Here is a 14,687-nt window from a genome sequence, read left to right as displayed (position 1 = left end):
TTGGAAAATTCACTAATTTTCAGTTAAAAAATAGCAAAAATTTTGAAAAATGCCAATTTGTCAATTTTGAGCTGGGAAATGTCATTTTTCAGTAGGTTTTCCAGGAAAAGTGACTCAAAATTCAAATTTTTGCTCAAAAAATAGATTTTTCGATGAATATTGCTCATTTTTCGAGTTTTTCACAAAAATCGTTTGGAAACATAATTAAACATTGAAAAATTGTTCGAAAAATTCAAAATTTAATTTTGGGTTAATTGTCTTCATTTGTAGGCGAATTGCATTATTAAGAAGATTTCTGGCACTAATAATGCTAACTTGGTTAATTTAAGCTTAATAAGCTTTTTTGGCTTTGGTAGTAAAACTTTAAGGTCACTATGGATGAAAAAATGATTACTGACTAGTTGTTAAACCATAATTTATTCAAAAACTATTGTCTACACAATATTTTATGTCATATGTAACCCATTAACGGCTTGCAACATTATATTTGAGTTATTTGACGTTTTCATCGACCTTTTCGATTTCAGGTGTAACATTTCCAAAGTAGCATGCCGATAAGGTGTATGCACCATAATCATAGTCAGTGTAGTAAAAACTCCATGGAATGCAATTGCAGCCATAGCCATGTTGTTTGCAGCTGAAACTTAATTTTACTCAACTCATTGATCTTTGCACTACCTTGATTATAATAGTCATATCGAATCGCTAGAACTACAAAAAGAGCCGGCGAAAATATCACCACAAACGGAATGAACAGCTGGATGCACATTGCAATGAAGAATTGACGTTGTAGACGAGTTGTGGTTTGGGAGTGGGATACGGTGTTGGATAGAAAGCGGAATATAGAGGCTACGAAAAAAACCACCTGGGGTACCACAAATGATAACATCAGAGATAGGCAAAGGCAGAAGATTAGGTTGTCAGTTGCCAGGACAAAGTAACCAGGGCGGAAGGGTATGTCACTGGGGATGCAAGGGATTTTCTGGAAATATATGGCTGAGTAGGATTTAATTTAATATACAGTAAGATTCTAAAATTAAAAAAATTGTACAGATCTATTGGAGCACCTATATTGGGCCGAACTCACTTCAAAAGTAAATACCCTTCCATATTCTTCACTAGGTATGTCTAGGAACGCTGGAGCTATAAAAGTTGCAGATAACAAGTAGTGAAACAAAATGTATATTAGTCGCTTCCAACTGATCCCTCCAGATGATCCAATGATCAGTTGGTGGTATCGACTTTCAAAGAATATAAGCACAGATACACCGATAACTGAAAATACCGTATTTCCTCTATTAGTAAGGCATGCAAAACTAATTTTCGGACACCTAATTTGATGCAAAACTAATGGAGGGTGCAAAACTAATTTTCGAACAGGTTTTTTCTCATGTTTTCCATTTAGTTATGGCATAATATCAGCAATTTCAATAACAACTTATGAGCCAAAATGGACAAATTTTACGACTGATACGAAGAAATTATCCGAGTTGTACTCATATTTTGCAATTTTGACTTTTTATACCAAGTCTGTAAGAGTTTTCCCAATTTTTAGAACGATTTTAAAATGCAAATTTTGAATTCCTAAAATAGGGAACAAATTAAGGGGTGCAAAACTAATAGAGGTGCCTAACTAATAGAGGAAATACGGTAATTCGAAGTTTAAAGGTGGAGTACCCAAATTTGAGACTTTGCGTTTTTAGACCAAAAATGGCCCGAAACTAGCAAATTTCGTAATGGGACGTTTTGAAAAAGTTCCATTAACGAAATAATACAAAATAAAATGCAAGAACATGCATTAAAGGATGAAAATAAAATTAAAATTAAGCTCCAACCACTGCGACACTGAAAAGTTGCCGAAATTTGAGATTTAGCTAGCCATAACTTTTTTTGAAAAATTATCAGAACGTCTCATTACAAAATTTGGTAGTTTTGGCCCATTTTCTGCCTCAAAAAGCAAAGTCTCAAATTTCGGTACTCCACCTTTAAATACAGCCTACCTCCAACACATGAGACACCTATATAAACCTGAACAGACGTTGGAATACCTAAAACTAACGAGAATCCCAATGGATATCCAGAGCAGACGGGTAAAGTGAGTACTGGAATAGCAATAAAGCTTAGGTAAATATCGACTAGAGCTCCTGCAAAATGGAGAAACAGCATGCTAGCTTTAACCGTTTTCATTTTCTTTGGAGTCTTCATTACAATAAGGTAGGCACCGAAGGTGTGAAGTGGAATTTCGATGCAAGTAAGGATGTGTAGAATTCCGGAGTATAACTCATCAGAGGCCAAGAAGCTTGAGCTCTCCGAACACATTGGGTGACGAATAGTGACTTCTTCGGGGGATATACTAACCATAAGTCATTTTTCAGCTGTTGTTTATATCACCGCAGCTGCAAAATGCTGAGCAACATCACTAAAAATTGACACTTCACTTGTATGTTTCAAAATCAGACTATAGATTTATTGATATTTTTGCAAGCATGGTATTTTAAAAACTAGTAATCATAAATAATATTACGTGGGTTCTGCATTGCTAATTATAGTCATGGAAGATCAAATTTCCCCATTGTGAGAGCAGCTTCTCCACCAATCCACGAGCATTTGGATCGGCAGACTCCATAAAAGCAGTGTGTCCTCCATGGTTAGTGATAATTCCGACGACATGATCACTTTGCATGATATCCGCCGTTGGGATGCCTGAATGATCATTTTTGTTGGATGAGGTGAGGTGGGTTAAAGCTAACTTACATTCAATAGGGCTGAAGTAGTCGTCGTAGGAGTTCAGAGTGACACACGGAACCTTGATCTTGGCGACTTTAGTGGCCAGCGATGCAGTTGTGTAATACTCGGCACAATCCTTAAACCCGAACATCGGAACAATGAAGTTCTCATCGAATCCTCGGATTGTCTTGGATTTGCAGACATTGTCAAAGTCGATGAGATCGGCGAAAAGGTGGCGGTATCTGAAGGAAACCATGTTAATATTATATATCTGATTTTAATGCTTGTGTATAATAACTAAAAATATACCCACAAACTTTTACAATTTAATTTTGAGATAAAATCGTGAGGCTAACATATTTTTGAATTCTCATACTTACTATTAGAATACTAATATTTTTAATTAAGCATGTTATATCAAAATGGATAACTTAATAAAGTATATATTTAAAATGTGTGGTCATGGTATATTAATAAAATACGCCAATATCTTAACAATGCTGCCTATTGTTTTTTTTGTAGAAAGTTTGTATATAAATTATGACACACCTAGTTGCTTTAATCGGTATTCTATTTAACATGTTATATAATAACGTTAAATCAAATAACAAAACGGTGTAATGTTGAAAATCTGAAAATATTAAGTATGTAACAACTACCTATATTTCAATTGACGACTGTAATTAAGCGCTCGAGTAAAAAGAAACTAGGTCATGTAACATGTGCATATATACATACATATATACATATACATATACATATACATATACATATACATATACATATACATATACATATACGGTACTTGTGTATTACATGCCCACATTTTTGAATTAAATTTAATGTTCATTAATTTCTCCATTTAAATTAAACGTGATATACATTTTCTCTTTTTAGGCTTAGAAATTGCTATTTCCTAAGCCTAAAAATGCAAAAGTGTGGTTCACGTTTTTCTTTCGCATAACTGAAAAATTACTATTAAAATGAGGCCATGTAATACACAAGTACCACATATACATATACATATACATATACATATACATATACATATACATATACATATACATAAAAGGTATTTTTGTAGGGTCTAACTATAATTATCGTATAGTTATTACTAAAATTCAAGAGTGTAGCTCTGATAGAAAAAACAACTCACGGGCTCACAAGACTGGTCAGATTCTTGGCTATGAATGAATTGAACAGCATCCGTGGCACAAAGAGCTCGATAGAGTCAGAAGCTGCGCTAGCCTCCCAGGGAGACGATACAATCATTCCACCGTCCAAATCCGCATTCTCACCGACCTTTGCCAGATAGTTCCAGAGAATCATTCTGAAGTAGAAAGTTATGCGAGTTTAAAGAATTTTATTAAAATGATATGCATACAGTAAGTATTAACAACTAATACTACTAAAAAGGGCTTACAGTAGTAAAATTACTAATAGACTACATTTTTAATACTTTCAGATCACATATGTCTTAAAAAATGTATAGAAGTCGTATACAGTAATTGCTAAGCACTGACATACTAATACTAATACTAATAAGTATTAATATCATTTAGACCAACTAATATACTAATACTACTTCTAACACATAATAAAGTACTTATACATACAATCTTTCAGAAATTTACAATCTCTTTATATTTTTAGATGACTTATGTTCTTACTAGGTTCTGATATACTATTAATAATAATAATAAGTACTAAGTACTAATTTCACATCTTAGAATTTTCAAAACATTCAATTTAAATATCCCACCCTCCCATTGAAAAACCGCATCCGAATTTCCTGGCCTTTGGGAATCTCTCCTTGATCATTTTACAAATAAACTCCAAATCTTCACAGGAAGCAGCATTATAAGTTCGACTATTCTTCAGCTTAACCCCGCCGAGCCCACGTTGATTCACAACGACACTCCGCCATCCCTTATCACGAGCCTCCATAACTGGATGCAATACGTAACTGCAGTCATGGGTACTTCCAGTGATTCCTGGCAGAAATACTACAATCGGAGCATCGTCATCGGCTCCTTCTGGGATGAGCCAATCGATTCCAGCAGCACCGCCATCGGAGAATTCGACGATTTCTCTGGAAATCGGGGAATTTATGGAATCTTAGAGCAAAATTTGATTATCAACGTAATTCTTGATCGGGAATTTGAGTTTTTGTGAATTTTTTTGAAGTTTTTGAATTTCCACTCAACATGTTGTGATTTTCTGGTATTTTACCATGTTAGATATATAGTCATTAGGTAGGATATAGCTTTTACGTATAGGTAGTAGGCATGTAGGTATTAGGTATATAGCTATTACGTATGAATATATTAGGTATATTAAGTATATTGCAATAATTTTTTGAATTTCTTGAATTTCTACTCAACATGTTGTGATTTTCTGGTATTTTACCACGTTATTAGATATATACTCATTAGGTATATAGCTATTAGGTATCTATTAGATATGTAGGTAATAGGTATGTAAGTATTAGGTATAAGTATTCGGTATAAATGTATTAGGAACATAGGTGAGTAGGCATTAGATATGGGCAAATTGGGCAAAATACCATGTTTTTGAATACGTTTAGGCCAAAAATTTCAATTTCTATGAAATTTTTCGAACTACTGTCAAAATTCTCCGCCGAAATTACATGATTAGTTAGAATTTTGCCTTTCGGCTAAAATTGACTACTTCTACATGTTTCAGGACAACTTTTGATAGTATTTATCATATTTAACAATGTTTTATACCAAAACCTGCCAAAATCCGTGAAATTTCATGAATTTCGGTATAAAATTTCCTAATTTTCTCAAATTTCACCACTATATTAGGCTAATATTAAAACTTACCGCTTGAAGGGAAGAGTCGGGCAGTCACGGAAGACTTGGCGAACAATAGTCTGAGTAGTTCCAAACGGACACCACCAACTCGGATGGTACTTTTGCTCCAAAATCCGCAAATTCGCTTTCACCTTCTCGTAAAGCTTCGTACCCGATTTGACGTACACTTTTGGGATCTGAAATCTTTTTTTTTTTTTAAATTTTTTTTTTAACAAGCTTACATCAGTGATGTACCATGAGTATAACCATAAAAGTATGGGGAATATGATAATTGAGATCAGAATTAAGGTGATAACCATGGTTTAATTCTGAAAATAGAGAAATGAAATTGAAAATGAAAAAAGAAGAAAAACGAAAAAAAAAAGACGCAAAATCGATGTGGTGGTTCTCTGGTGAGTAGAGAAGAGGAGAAGGGAGGCTACATTGTAGTCTCCTAGAGTGTTTGCACGTTGTGGGTGCAAAAAATCAAATAACCAGCTTACTTGTAGCTTTATGTGGTGTTTGGGTGAATTTTAACGTTATTTTCAGAAATTTGAAAAAAAAAATTTTTTTTTTGAATTTTTCAAAAAAAAAATTTTCTTCAAAATTCTTTTTTCGTGCTAACAAATAATAATACAAGGTAACAATACTTGTTAAATTTCCATATTCTTTCATTCTAATTCAATAAATTATTCCAAAAAAAAAATGTTTATTCACAGGTTATACATAATATACACACTCGGGGGATGATAATAAAGCAATAATAATCGATATTTTTTCAAAAAAAAAAAAAAATTAAAACTTAATTTTCCACAAATCCTTCTTCATCTCAAGAGTCCTCTCTCGACTTTCGCTTCAACATTGACCTGATCCACGTGGCATACCGTACCCATCACTTCTTTTTCTGAAATCATGACTACTAGAATAAGATCAGTAGATGGCATCTGGAAACGTTGAGTGTGAATGAATCGGCTTCCGAGCACGGATCTTCTGTAAAGAATTTGAAATTATACTACTGAATTAGGAATTTAGGCATAGATAGGTATGTAGGCATGTGGGTATATAGCTATTAGGCCTGTATTAGGTACATAGGTATTATGCACATAGGTATTAGATGTATAGTTATTAGGTATGTATCTATTAGGTATATATGTGTGTGCCTCATACCTATATAGTATATTCGGTATATACTATATAGGTATGAGGCATATAGGTAAGTAGGTATATATACAGTTATTAGGTATATAGCTATTAGGTATGCATTATGTATATAGGTGGTAGGTATGTAGGTATTAGATATTTCGCTATTGCCTAGGTATATAGTTATTAGGCATGTCGGCATTAGGTATATATATATATATATTAGGTATGTAGGTTCCATGTAGGCCTATATAGGTCATATAGGTAGATAAGTATGTATCTATATAAGTATTGTGGAAAATCGCTCAGAGCAAAATTTTGGCATTTCTATAATATTATAGCTGCTCTTAAGCTATTTTCCACTAGTTTTTTCTAGAAATCTACACCTAAAAATGCTCGAAAAAGCGAATTTATGAGTTTTTCCAAATTTTCAATCCCTTACAATCGTGTCCTGGCAGTAATTGGTTCATCTCTTGGCGGAACATTAAATGTTGCAAGAATTCGATCGACATTCGGCTCAGCTTGACGATATGTGAAATGGAATGACGAGCCATGCAGGTTTTTTCGGATGAAATTCTGAAAAATTTGAATTTTTCACTACAATTTAAAGTTTTCAGGTTAAAAATTTCATTTTTAACCGAAAATCTTCTCAAAAATGCACCTGAATCACCGTCCAAAGCTCTTGCTCCCCCGAATCCCTCACATGCATTTGAATCTCATTAAAATCCTTCAATTCCTCAATTTTCACATCTGAAAGGTGCTCCAAGAGCACCGATCGTGCTCCCTTCCACTGCTCCGTTCCGATAATCGGCGCCATGTGCCACGTGGCGTTTCTATCATGGAATTCCAAGTTTTTCAAGGTTTTCGTGTGGAAAACTTGCAGAATTTCAGCGATTTCTTGTGTTTCTTGATGCCAATGAATGACTAGTGACTTGGATTTTATCGATTTTTTCGGGAATGATGACGTCATCAGGTCTAGGAGTCTTTGACGGAATTCGATGGTTCTATCCGGATGTGCGATAGGATTATATTGATTCGGAATCATGTTGATTATCGACTTTTTGCAGTTTAACCTATTCAGCAGAAGCTTAAAATCGTCCAGTGCAAAATCCACGTCATCAGCTTCGCTGGCCAGGTTTTCCACGTGGATTGACGTTTTAAAAATGAATTTCTGATTTTTTCCCGGCACAAATAGCACTGGAGACTCGGAATACTCGATTTTCAGGTCGTTTTCGCCGATATTCTTGAAATATTTCAGTGTAAAGACGGTGTCCGGCGAATCGGAATACGTGAAAACTGTGTAATTCTCGCAGGTATGAATTGCCACGTCATGAAGGTGATTTGGAGTTGAATCGACGAGAAATTGGTCCGATTTTGAGCATTTTCGGAGGCAGCAGCTGAAAATTTGCAGAAAATTGTGTTAAAACTCAAATTTTGGTACAAAAATCATGAAAATCGGGCTGAAAATGAGTTTTTTAGCTCTAAAAACTTGTAGTTTGTAGTTTAGCAGCGCCCAAAATTGAATTAGCAGCGCCCAAAATTGAATTAGCAGCGCCCAAAACTTGTAGTTTGTAGTCTAAGCAGCGCCCAAAACTTGTAGTTTGTAGTGTTAGCAGTGCCCAAAATTGAATTAGCAGCGCCCAAAACTTGTAGTTTGTAGTTTAGCAGCGCCGAAAATTGAATTAGCAGCGCCCAAAACTTGTAGTTTGTAGTCTAAGCAGCGCCCAAAACTTGTAGTTTGTAGTGTTAGCAGTGCCCAAAATTGAATTAGCAGCGCCCAAAACTTGTAGTTTGTAGTTTAGCAGCGCCGAAAATTGAATTAGCAGCGCCCAAAACTTGTAGTTTGTAGTTTAGCAGCGCCCAAAAACTTGTAGTTTGTAGTGTTAGCAGCGCCCAAAAACTTGTAGTTTGTAGTGTTAGCAGCGCCCAAATTGAATTAGCAGCGCCCAAAACTTGTAGTTTGTAGTTTAGCAGCGCCCAAATTGAATTAGCAGCGCCCAAAACTTGTAGTTTGTAGTGTTAGCAGCGCCCAAAACTTGTAGTTTGTAGTGTTAGCAGCGCCCAAATTGAATTAGCAGCGCCCAAAACTTGTAGTTTGTAGTTTAGCAGCGCCCAAATTGAATTAGCAGCGCCCAAAACTTGTAGTTTGTAGTGTTAGCAGCGCCCAAAACTTGTAGTTTGTAGTGTTAGCAGCGCCCAAATTGAATTAGCAGCGCCCAAAACTTGTAGTTTGTAGTGTTAGCAGCGCCCAAATTGAATTAGCAGCGCCCAAAACTTGTAGTTTGTAGTTTAGCAGCGCCCAAATTGAATTAGCAGCGCCCAAAACTTGTAGTTTGTAGTGTTAGCAGCGCCCAAATTGAAGGCAATCTATCCCATGCTCACATTTCCCATGCTGACATTTTCTCCCGTGCATACAAAATATTCCCATGCTTACGCCCAGTAGTTCGAGTACTCCCATGCCTACAATTAATTTTTCTCCTTTTTTTCCGTTCCCATGCTGACACTCCCATACATACATTTTCTCCCGTGCATACAAAATATTCTGATGCTTACATCCAGTAGTCAAAGTACTCCTATGCCTACAACTCATTTTTCCCTTTTTTTTCGTTCCCATGCTGACATTCTCATACATACATTTTCTCCCGTGCATACAAAATTCCCATGCTTACATCCAGTAGTCGAACGTTCCCATGCCGACATTCCCACACATACATTTGTTCCCATACTTACAAAAATGTATTCCCATGCCGACATGGAACAGTTTTGTGCTCCAGAAGAACACAAAGTCAATTTTTTTGCTAATTTTCATTGTATTAGGCTTACTTGACAGCTTTCAGTTACAACTGATCGCTTTTTTTTTCAAAATGCATTAGTTCTCGATTATGAACAAGGAATCGAAGAAAAATGGGGATGACTGCCTATAGAGTAAAATTTTTTTTTGCTCAAAAAAAAATTTTTTTTTTGTAAATTTTTTTTCTCTCTATTTTGTAGGATGTAATTAATTCGGTGAATTCCACAACTTCAAATGTTCATATTGCTGTTTCCGTGCAGTTATGAGTTTCGCAGTGTCTTAGGAACATCCCATTTTTTGTTGCATTTTGTAGGAATTCGGAGCTATCTTATAATTTCTACAAATTAGAAAATCCATTTCGCATTATTTCATGTAACTTGAACCTATTGCTCTTCAAAAATAGCACAGAACGAATGTTGATTCTGTTTCTTTCATTAAAAAATGTGCTACTGTGCATTTTTTCCCACTTCTACGACTTTAAAGGCGCGCGCATTTATACAAAATGGTCCCGTCATTGGTCTCGCCAGCGCTCAACAAATCAATGGGATGCGCGTGGCGAGATTATTGCGCGAAAATTCGCGCGCCTTTAAAGTCGTAGAAGTGGGAAAAAATGCACAGTACCACATTTTTTAATGAAAGAAACAGAATCAACATTCGTTCTGTGCTATTTTTGAAGAGCAATAGGTTCAAGTTACATGAAATAATGCGAAATGGATTTTCTAATTTGTAGAAATTATAAGATAGCTCCGAATTCCTACAAAATGCAACAAAAAATGGGATGTTCCTAAGACACTGCGAAACTCATAACTGCACGGAAACAGCAATATGAACATTTGAAGTTGTGGAATTCACCGAATTAATTATATCCTACAAAATAGAGAGAAAAAAAATTTACAAAAAAAAAATTTTTTTTTGAGCAAAAAAAAATTTTACTCTATAGGCAGTCATCCCCATTTTTCTTCGATTCCTTGTTCATAATCGAGAACTAATGCATTTTGAAAAAAAAAGCGATCAGTTGTAACTGAAAGCTGTCAAGTAAGCCTAATACAATGAAAATTAGCAAAAAAATTGACTTTGTGTTTTTCTGGAGCACAAAACTGTTCCATGTCGGCATGGGAATACATTTTTGTAAGTATGGGAACAAATGTATGTGTGGGAATGTCGGCATGGGAACGTTCGACTACTGGATGTAAGCATGGGAATTTTGTATGCACGGGAGAAAATGTATGTATGAGAATGTCAGCATGGGAACGAAAAAAAAGGGAAAAATGAGTTGTAGGCATAGGAGTACTTTGACTACTGGATGTAAGCATCAGAATATTTTGTATGCACGGGAGAAAATGTATGTATGGGAGTGTCAGCATGGGAACGGAAAAAAAGGAGAAAAATTAATTGTAGGCATGGGAGTACTCGAACTACTGGGCGTAAGCATGGGAATATTTTGTATGCACGGGAGAAAATGTCAGCATGGGAAATGTGTGCATGGGAAATGTGAGCATGAGATAGATTGCCCAAATTGAATTAGCAGCGCCCAAAACGTGTAGTTTGTAGTTTGGCGCTGCTAATTCGATTTTGAGCGTTTTTTATAGGTTTTTTCAAATTTTTACAGGATTTTGAGACGAAAAATGTGAAAAATTGCTGAAACTGGGTTAATTTTAACAAAACTTTCAAAAAATATATAATTTTTAAAAATTTCGTTGCGCAAAATATTACAAATCGCTGTGAGACCTTCTTTAGGCGCGATTTTTGCAATTTAGACAATTTTTAACATTAAAATCAACAAAAACCCACCGATTTTTGTACGGCAACAGTTCGACGACGGCGGATTTGAAGAGAAACGGCAATTCTGCCCAAGTTGGCTCCGAAATCGGCATTTTTCGTCAATTTTTGAGCGGTTTTCGACTGAAAATGACTCAAATACGTTCTTGGAAATGTGATAAGCTTTATAGAAAATTGCGAAATACACAAATATTTGTTTGGAAATGAAAAAAGCGGTGGTGAGCGGTGGGGCGAGTTTTCTTGCGATTTGGGGAATTTTAAGGTGAAAATTGATGGAATTTGATGAGTTTTGATTCGAAAAATCTTTAAAACGGTATTTTTCAGATAATCTGCAGAAAACGAGGAAAAAAATGTGGATGTTTGAAGAATTTTAATTAATTTTTAGATTTTTCTGTTTTCTGGCTCAATTTCAACCAATTTTCCCAAATTTTTTCTGTATTATATCAAAGCTTTACTCATTTTTCACAATTTTTCATTCAATTTCGTCTAATTTTCACTGCTTTTACCCAATTTTTCACTTAAAAACCCAACAAACCAGAAAACTGTCGTCAAGTGTGGTGTTTGCGTACCACGCAGTGTTTGCGGACCCAGTACAACGTGGACTTATTTTGGCGGATTTTTGTTGAAAAAAGTCGATTTTTCATAGTTTTTCATTGTTTTTTCGGGATTTTTGAGGTCAGAAAGTGCTATTTCGCTGGTTTTTTGCTTGAAAATCGTTAAAAATCGTAGAAAATCGACTGAAAACGGTAAAAACGAAATTTGGCTCTAACACCTTTATTTTCCTAGTTTTTCAGTGGTTTTCTTGATTTTTAATGTGAAAATTAAGATTTTTCGGGCCGGAAAGTGTTATTTTTTTGAATTTAGCTGGAGAATTGCAGAAAATCGGCAGAAAACGCTATAAAAGAAAAATTTTCCGTGTTTTTTTTCAATTTTTGAGTTTAAAAATTGCTCTTTTGTTCGTTTTTGCCTCACTTTTCAAACTTTTTCCCTCAAAATCCCCAAATTTTTTTCAGAAAATGCGTCTTCTCATCGCACTTCTTAGCTTGGCCACCTACGCCGATTCTCTCTACTTCCATATTGCGGAAACTGAGAAGAAATGCTTTATCGAGGAGATTCCAGACGAGACTATGGTATTTCTAGGCTCAAAAATTCGGAAAAATCACAAAAAAAAACAATATTTTAGGTGACCGGAAACTACAAAGTACAATTATACGACCCAAATACGAAGGGATACGGAGATTATCCGAATATTGGAATGCACGTCGAGGTTAAGGATCCAGAGGACAAGGTTTTCGCAGAAATTTCTCAATTTTTAAGCCAAAAACCCCGATTTTTCAGGTTATTCTTTCGAAATTGTACACCGCCGAAGGCCGTTTCACTTTCACATCGAATACTCCAGGAGAGCACGTCATTTGTATCTATTCCAACAGTACTGCGTGGTTCAACGGAGCCCAACTTCGTGTTCATCTTGATATTCAGGCCGGAGATCACGCTCAGGACTATGCTCAGGTAGAAGAAGAGCGAAAATTGGACGAAAATCGAGAAAAAACGCTTGAAAATGGAGATATTAGGATGAAAATTGATGAATATCGTGAAAAAAGCTCTGAAAAACTGATTTTTTAGGCTGACAACAGCTGTAAATCAGTTTTTTATCGAATTTTTCACTTAAAAAATGCAAAGTTTCACCAATTTGAAGTTGGGCGCTGCTAAAACTACAAACTACAAGTTTTGGGCGCTGCTAAAACTACAAACTACACGATTTGGGCGCTGCTAATTCAATTTTGGGCGCTGCGAAGACTACAAACTACACGATTTGGGCGCTGCTAATTCAATTTAGGCGCTGCTAACACTACAAACTACAAGATTTGGGCGGTGCGAATTCAATTTGGGCGCTGCTAAACTACAAACTACAAGATTTGGGCGCTGCTAATTCAATTTGGGCGCTGCTAGACTACAAACTACAAGTTTTTGGCGCTGCTAATTCAATTTGGGCGCTGCTAACACTACAAACTACACTTTTTGGGCGCTGCTAAACTACAAACTACAAGTTTTGGGCGCTGCTAACACTACAAACTACACTTTTTGGGCGCTGCTAACACTACAAACTACAAGATTTGGGCGCTGCTAATTCATTTTGGGCGCTGCTAATTCATATTGGGCGCTGCTAATTCAATTTGGGCGCTGCTAACACTACAAACTACAAGTTTTGGGCGCTGCTAACACTACAAACTACAAGATTTGGGCGCTGCTAAACTACTAACTACAAGTTTCGGGCGCTGCTAATTCAATTTTGGGCGCTGCTAACACTACAGACTACAAGTTTTGGGCGCTTTTTCGTCAAAAATGCTTCAAAACTCATTTTTCCCGAAAAACCTGCCAAAAAATGGCGTTTTCACTTCGTCTACGTCATCATAATTTCATAGATAATTTCTCTTCGAAAAAATCCTCAAATTTGCTGTGAAATTATCAAAAACCAGGCTCATTCTGATGAAAATTGGTCAAAAAATTAAAATTCTGTGCAAAAAAATCGTATTTTCAGTGAAAAATTGAGTTTTCACTCGAAAATAGATCAAAAACATGTAATTTCATGCAAAAACACTAATTTTGTGATAAAAAAAATTTTGGGCGCTGCTAAAACTACAAACTACAAGTTTTGGGCGCTGCTAATTCAACATTTTTGCGCTGCTAAACTACAAACTACAAGTTTTGGGCGCTACTAAACTACAAACTACAACTTTTTGGCGCTGCGAAACCCATTTTCCTTCAAATTTTCAACATTTTTGCGCTGCTAACACTACAAACTACAAATTTGGCGCAAAATTTCCACATTTTCACCCAAAAATCACCGAATTTTCTTCCAGATCGCCCAAAAGGACAAGCTGAACGAGCTTCAACTCCGTATTCGTCAACTTTTGGACCAAGTCGACCAAATCACAAAAGAACAGAATTATCAAAGATATCGTGAAGAGAGATTCCGTCAAACTTCTGAATCTACCAATTCGCGAGTTTTCTACTGGTCTATTGCTCAAGTAAATTGCCGAATTTTGTGCTGAAAATCGATAAATTTTGCAATTTTTCAGGTCGTCGTTCTTGCCATCACCGGTGCCTGGCAAATGCGTCATCTTCGTGGATTTTTCGAGGCCAAGAAGCTTGTCTAGACGTCGATTTTTCAGTTTTTTGACTTTTCCCACCAAATTCTACTGGTTTTCTTTATTTTTCCCTATTTTTCCCGTTTTTTTTTTGAATTTTAATGTATTTTTGATCGATTTTTATCGATTCCAGAGGGTAGACAATTTATAATTTATAATTTATTTGTTTTTTTTCTATGTGTATTTATTATTTAAATAACGCGAAAAATTAATTTAAAATGTTGTAAGTAAGCTCTAAAACTCAAAAATTACAGTAACAAGTCTGCGGTTTTGTATTTTTTT

General features: G+C 35.6%; 4 protein-coding genes across 4 annotated transcripts; 1 reads left to right on the top strand and 3 right to left on the bottom strand.

Moving 5' to 3' along the window:
- Positions 1 to 446: 446 nt before the first annotated feature.
- On the bottom strand, positions 447 to 2,319 carry srh-172 (Serpentine Receptor, class H; the record flags this gene model as incomplete). The annotated part of the gene is made up of 4 exons (NM_075463.2): positions 447 to 637; positions 679 to 982; positions 1,088 to 1,275; positions 2,001 to 2,319. The coding sequence occupies 4 exons, from the start codon at positions 2,317 to 2,319 to the stop codon at positions 447 to 449; spliced, it is 1,002 nt and encodes a 333-aa protein (NP_507864.2).
- A 131-nt stretch (positions 2,320 to 2,450) lies between these two features.
- On the bottom strand, positions 2,451 to 5,875 carry abhd-3.1 (AB hydrolase-1 domain-containing protein). The gene is made up of 6 exons (NM_075462.8): positions 5,789 to 5,875; positions 5,577 to 5,743; positions 4,490 to 4,819; positions 3,884 to 4,057; positions 2,755 to 2,969; positions 2,451 to 2,703 (listed from the first exon to the last, which is right to left on the bottom strand). The coding sequence occupies exons 1-6, from the start codon at positions 5,864 to 5,866 to the stop codon at positions 2,540 to 2,542; spliced, it is 1,128 nt and encodes a 375-aa protein (NP_507863.1). The 5' UTR covers positions 5,867 to 5,875; the 3' UTR covers positions 2,451 to 2,539.
- Positions 5,876 to 6,248: 373 nt separating this feature from the next.
- Positions 6,249 to 11,385, bottom strand: Y60A3A.8 (DUF38 domain-containing protein). The gene is made up of 4 exons (NM_075461.6): positions 11,269 to 11,385; positions 7,348 to 8,083; positions 7,129 to 7,262; positions 6,249 to 6,536 (listed from the first exon to the last, which is right to left on the bottom strand). Exons 1-4 carry the CDS (start codon positions 11,349 to 11,351, stop codon positions 6,371 to 6,373), a joined length of 1,119 nt encoding a protein of 372 aa, NP_507862.2. The 5' UTR covers positions 11,352 to 11,385; the 3' UTR covers positions 6,249 to 6,370.
- Positions 11,386 to 12,269: 884 nt separating this feature from the next.
- tmed-4 (GOLD domain-containing protein) lies at positions 12,270 to 14,623 on the top strand. The gene is made up of 5 exons (NM_075460.5): positions 12,270 to 12,386; positions 12,440 to 12,544; positions 12,595 to 12,765; positions 14,118 to 14,285; positions 14,337 to 14,623. The coding sequence occupies exons 1-5, from the start codon at positions 12,273 to 12,275 to the stop codon at positions 14,412 to 14,414; spliced, it is 636 nt and encodes a 211-aa protein (NP_507861.1). The 5' UTR covers positions 12,270 to 12,272; the 3' UTR covers positions 14,415 to 14,623.
- Positions 14,624 to 14,687: the final 64 nt, after the last annotated feature.

The sequence above is a fragment of the Caenorhabditis elegans genome, chromosome V (genome assembly GCF_000002985.6).
Source record: "Caenorhabditis elegans chromosome V".
Classification (NCBI taxonomy): domain Eukaryota; kingdom Metazoa; phylum Nematoda; class Chromadorea; order Rhabditida; family Rhabditidae; genus Caenorhabditis; species Caenorhabditis elegans.
This window is presented reverse-complemented; position numbering and strand designations above follow the sequence as displayed.

What these genes read in the sequence shown, in the direction of transcription:
- abhd-3.1 (NM_075462.8), bottom strand. Translation starts at nt 5,866, where the DNA reads ATGGTTATCACCTTAATTCTGATCTCAATTATCATATTCCCCATACTT. An exon ending in ACTCATGGTACATCACTGAT is followed by an intron (nt 5,744 to 5,788) that starts GTAAGCTTGTTA and finishes AAAAGATTTCAG; the next exon opens with ATCCCAAAAGTGTACGTCAA. An exon ending in TGCGGTTTTTCAATGGGAGG is followed by an intron (nt 4,058 to 4,489) that starts GTGGGATATTTA and finishes TTTCTACTTCAG; the next exon opens with AATGATTCTCTGGAACTATC.
- Y60A3A.8 (NM_075461.6), bottom strand. Translation starts at nt 11,351, where the DNA reads ATGCCGATTTCGGAGCCAACTTGGGCAGAATTGCCGTTTCTCTTCAAA. An exon ending in CTGTTGCCGTACAAAAATCG is followed by an intron (nt 8,084 to 11,268) that starts GTGGGTTTTTGT and finishes GCAAATTTTCAG; the next exon opens with CTGCTGCCTCCGAAAATGCT. An exon ending in ATTACTGCCAGGACACGATT is followed by an intron (nt 6,537 to 7,128) that starts GTAAGGGATTGA and finishes AATTCTTTACAG; the next exon opens with AAGATCCGTGCTCGGAAGCC.
- tmed-4 (NM_075460.5), top strand. Translation starts at nt 12,273, where the DNA reads ATGCGTCTTCTCATCGCACTTCTTAGCTTGGCCACCTACGCCGATTCT. An exon ending in TTAAGGATCCAGAGGACAAG is followed by an intron (nt 12,545 to 12,594) that starts GTTTTCGCAGAA and finishes CCGATTTTTCAG; the next exon opens with GTTATTCTTTCGAAATTGTA. An exon ending in TCTACTGGTCTATTGCTCAA is followed by an intron (nt 14,286 to 14,336) that starts GTAAATTGCCGA and finishes GCAATTTTTCAG; the next exon opens with GTCGTCGTTCTTGCCATCAC.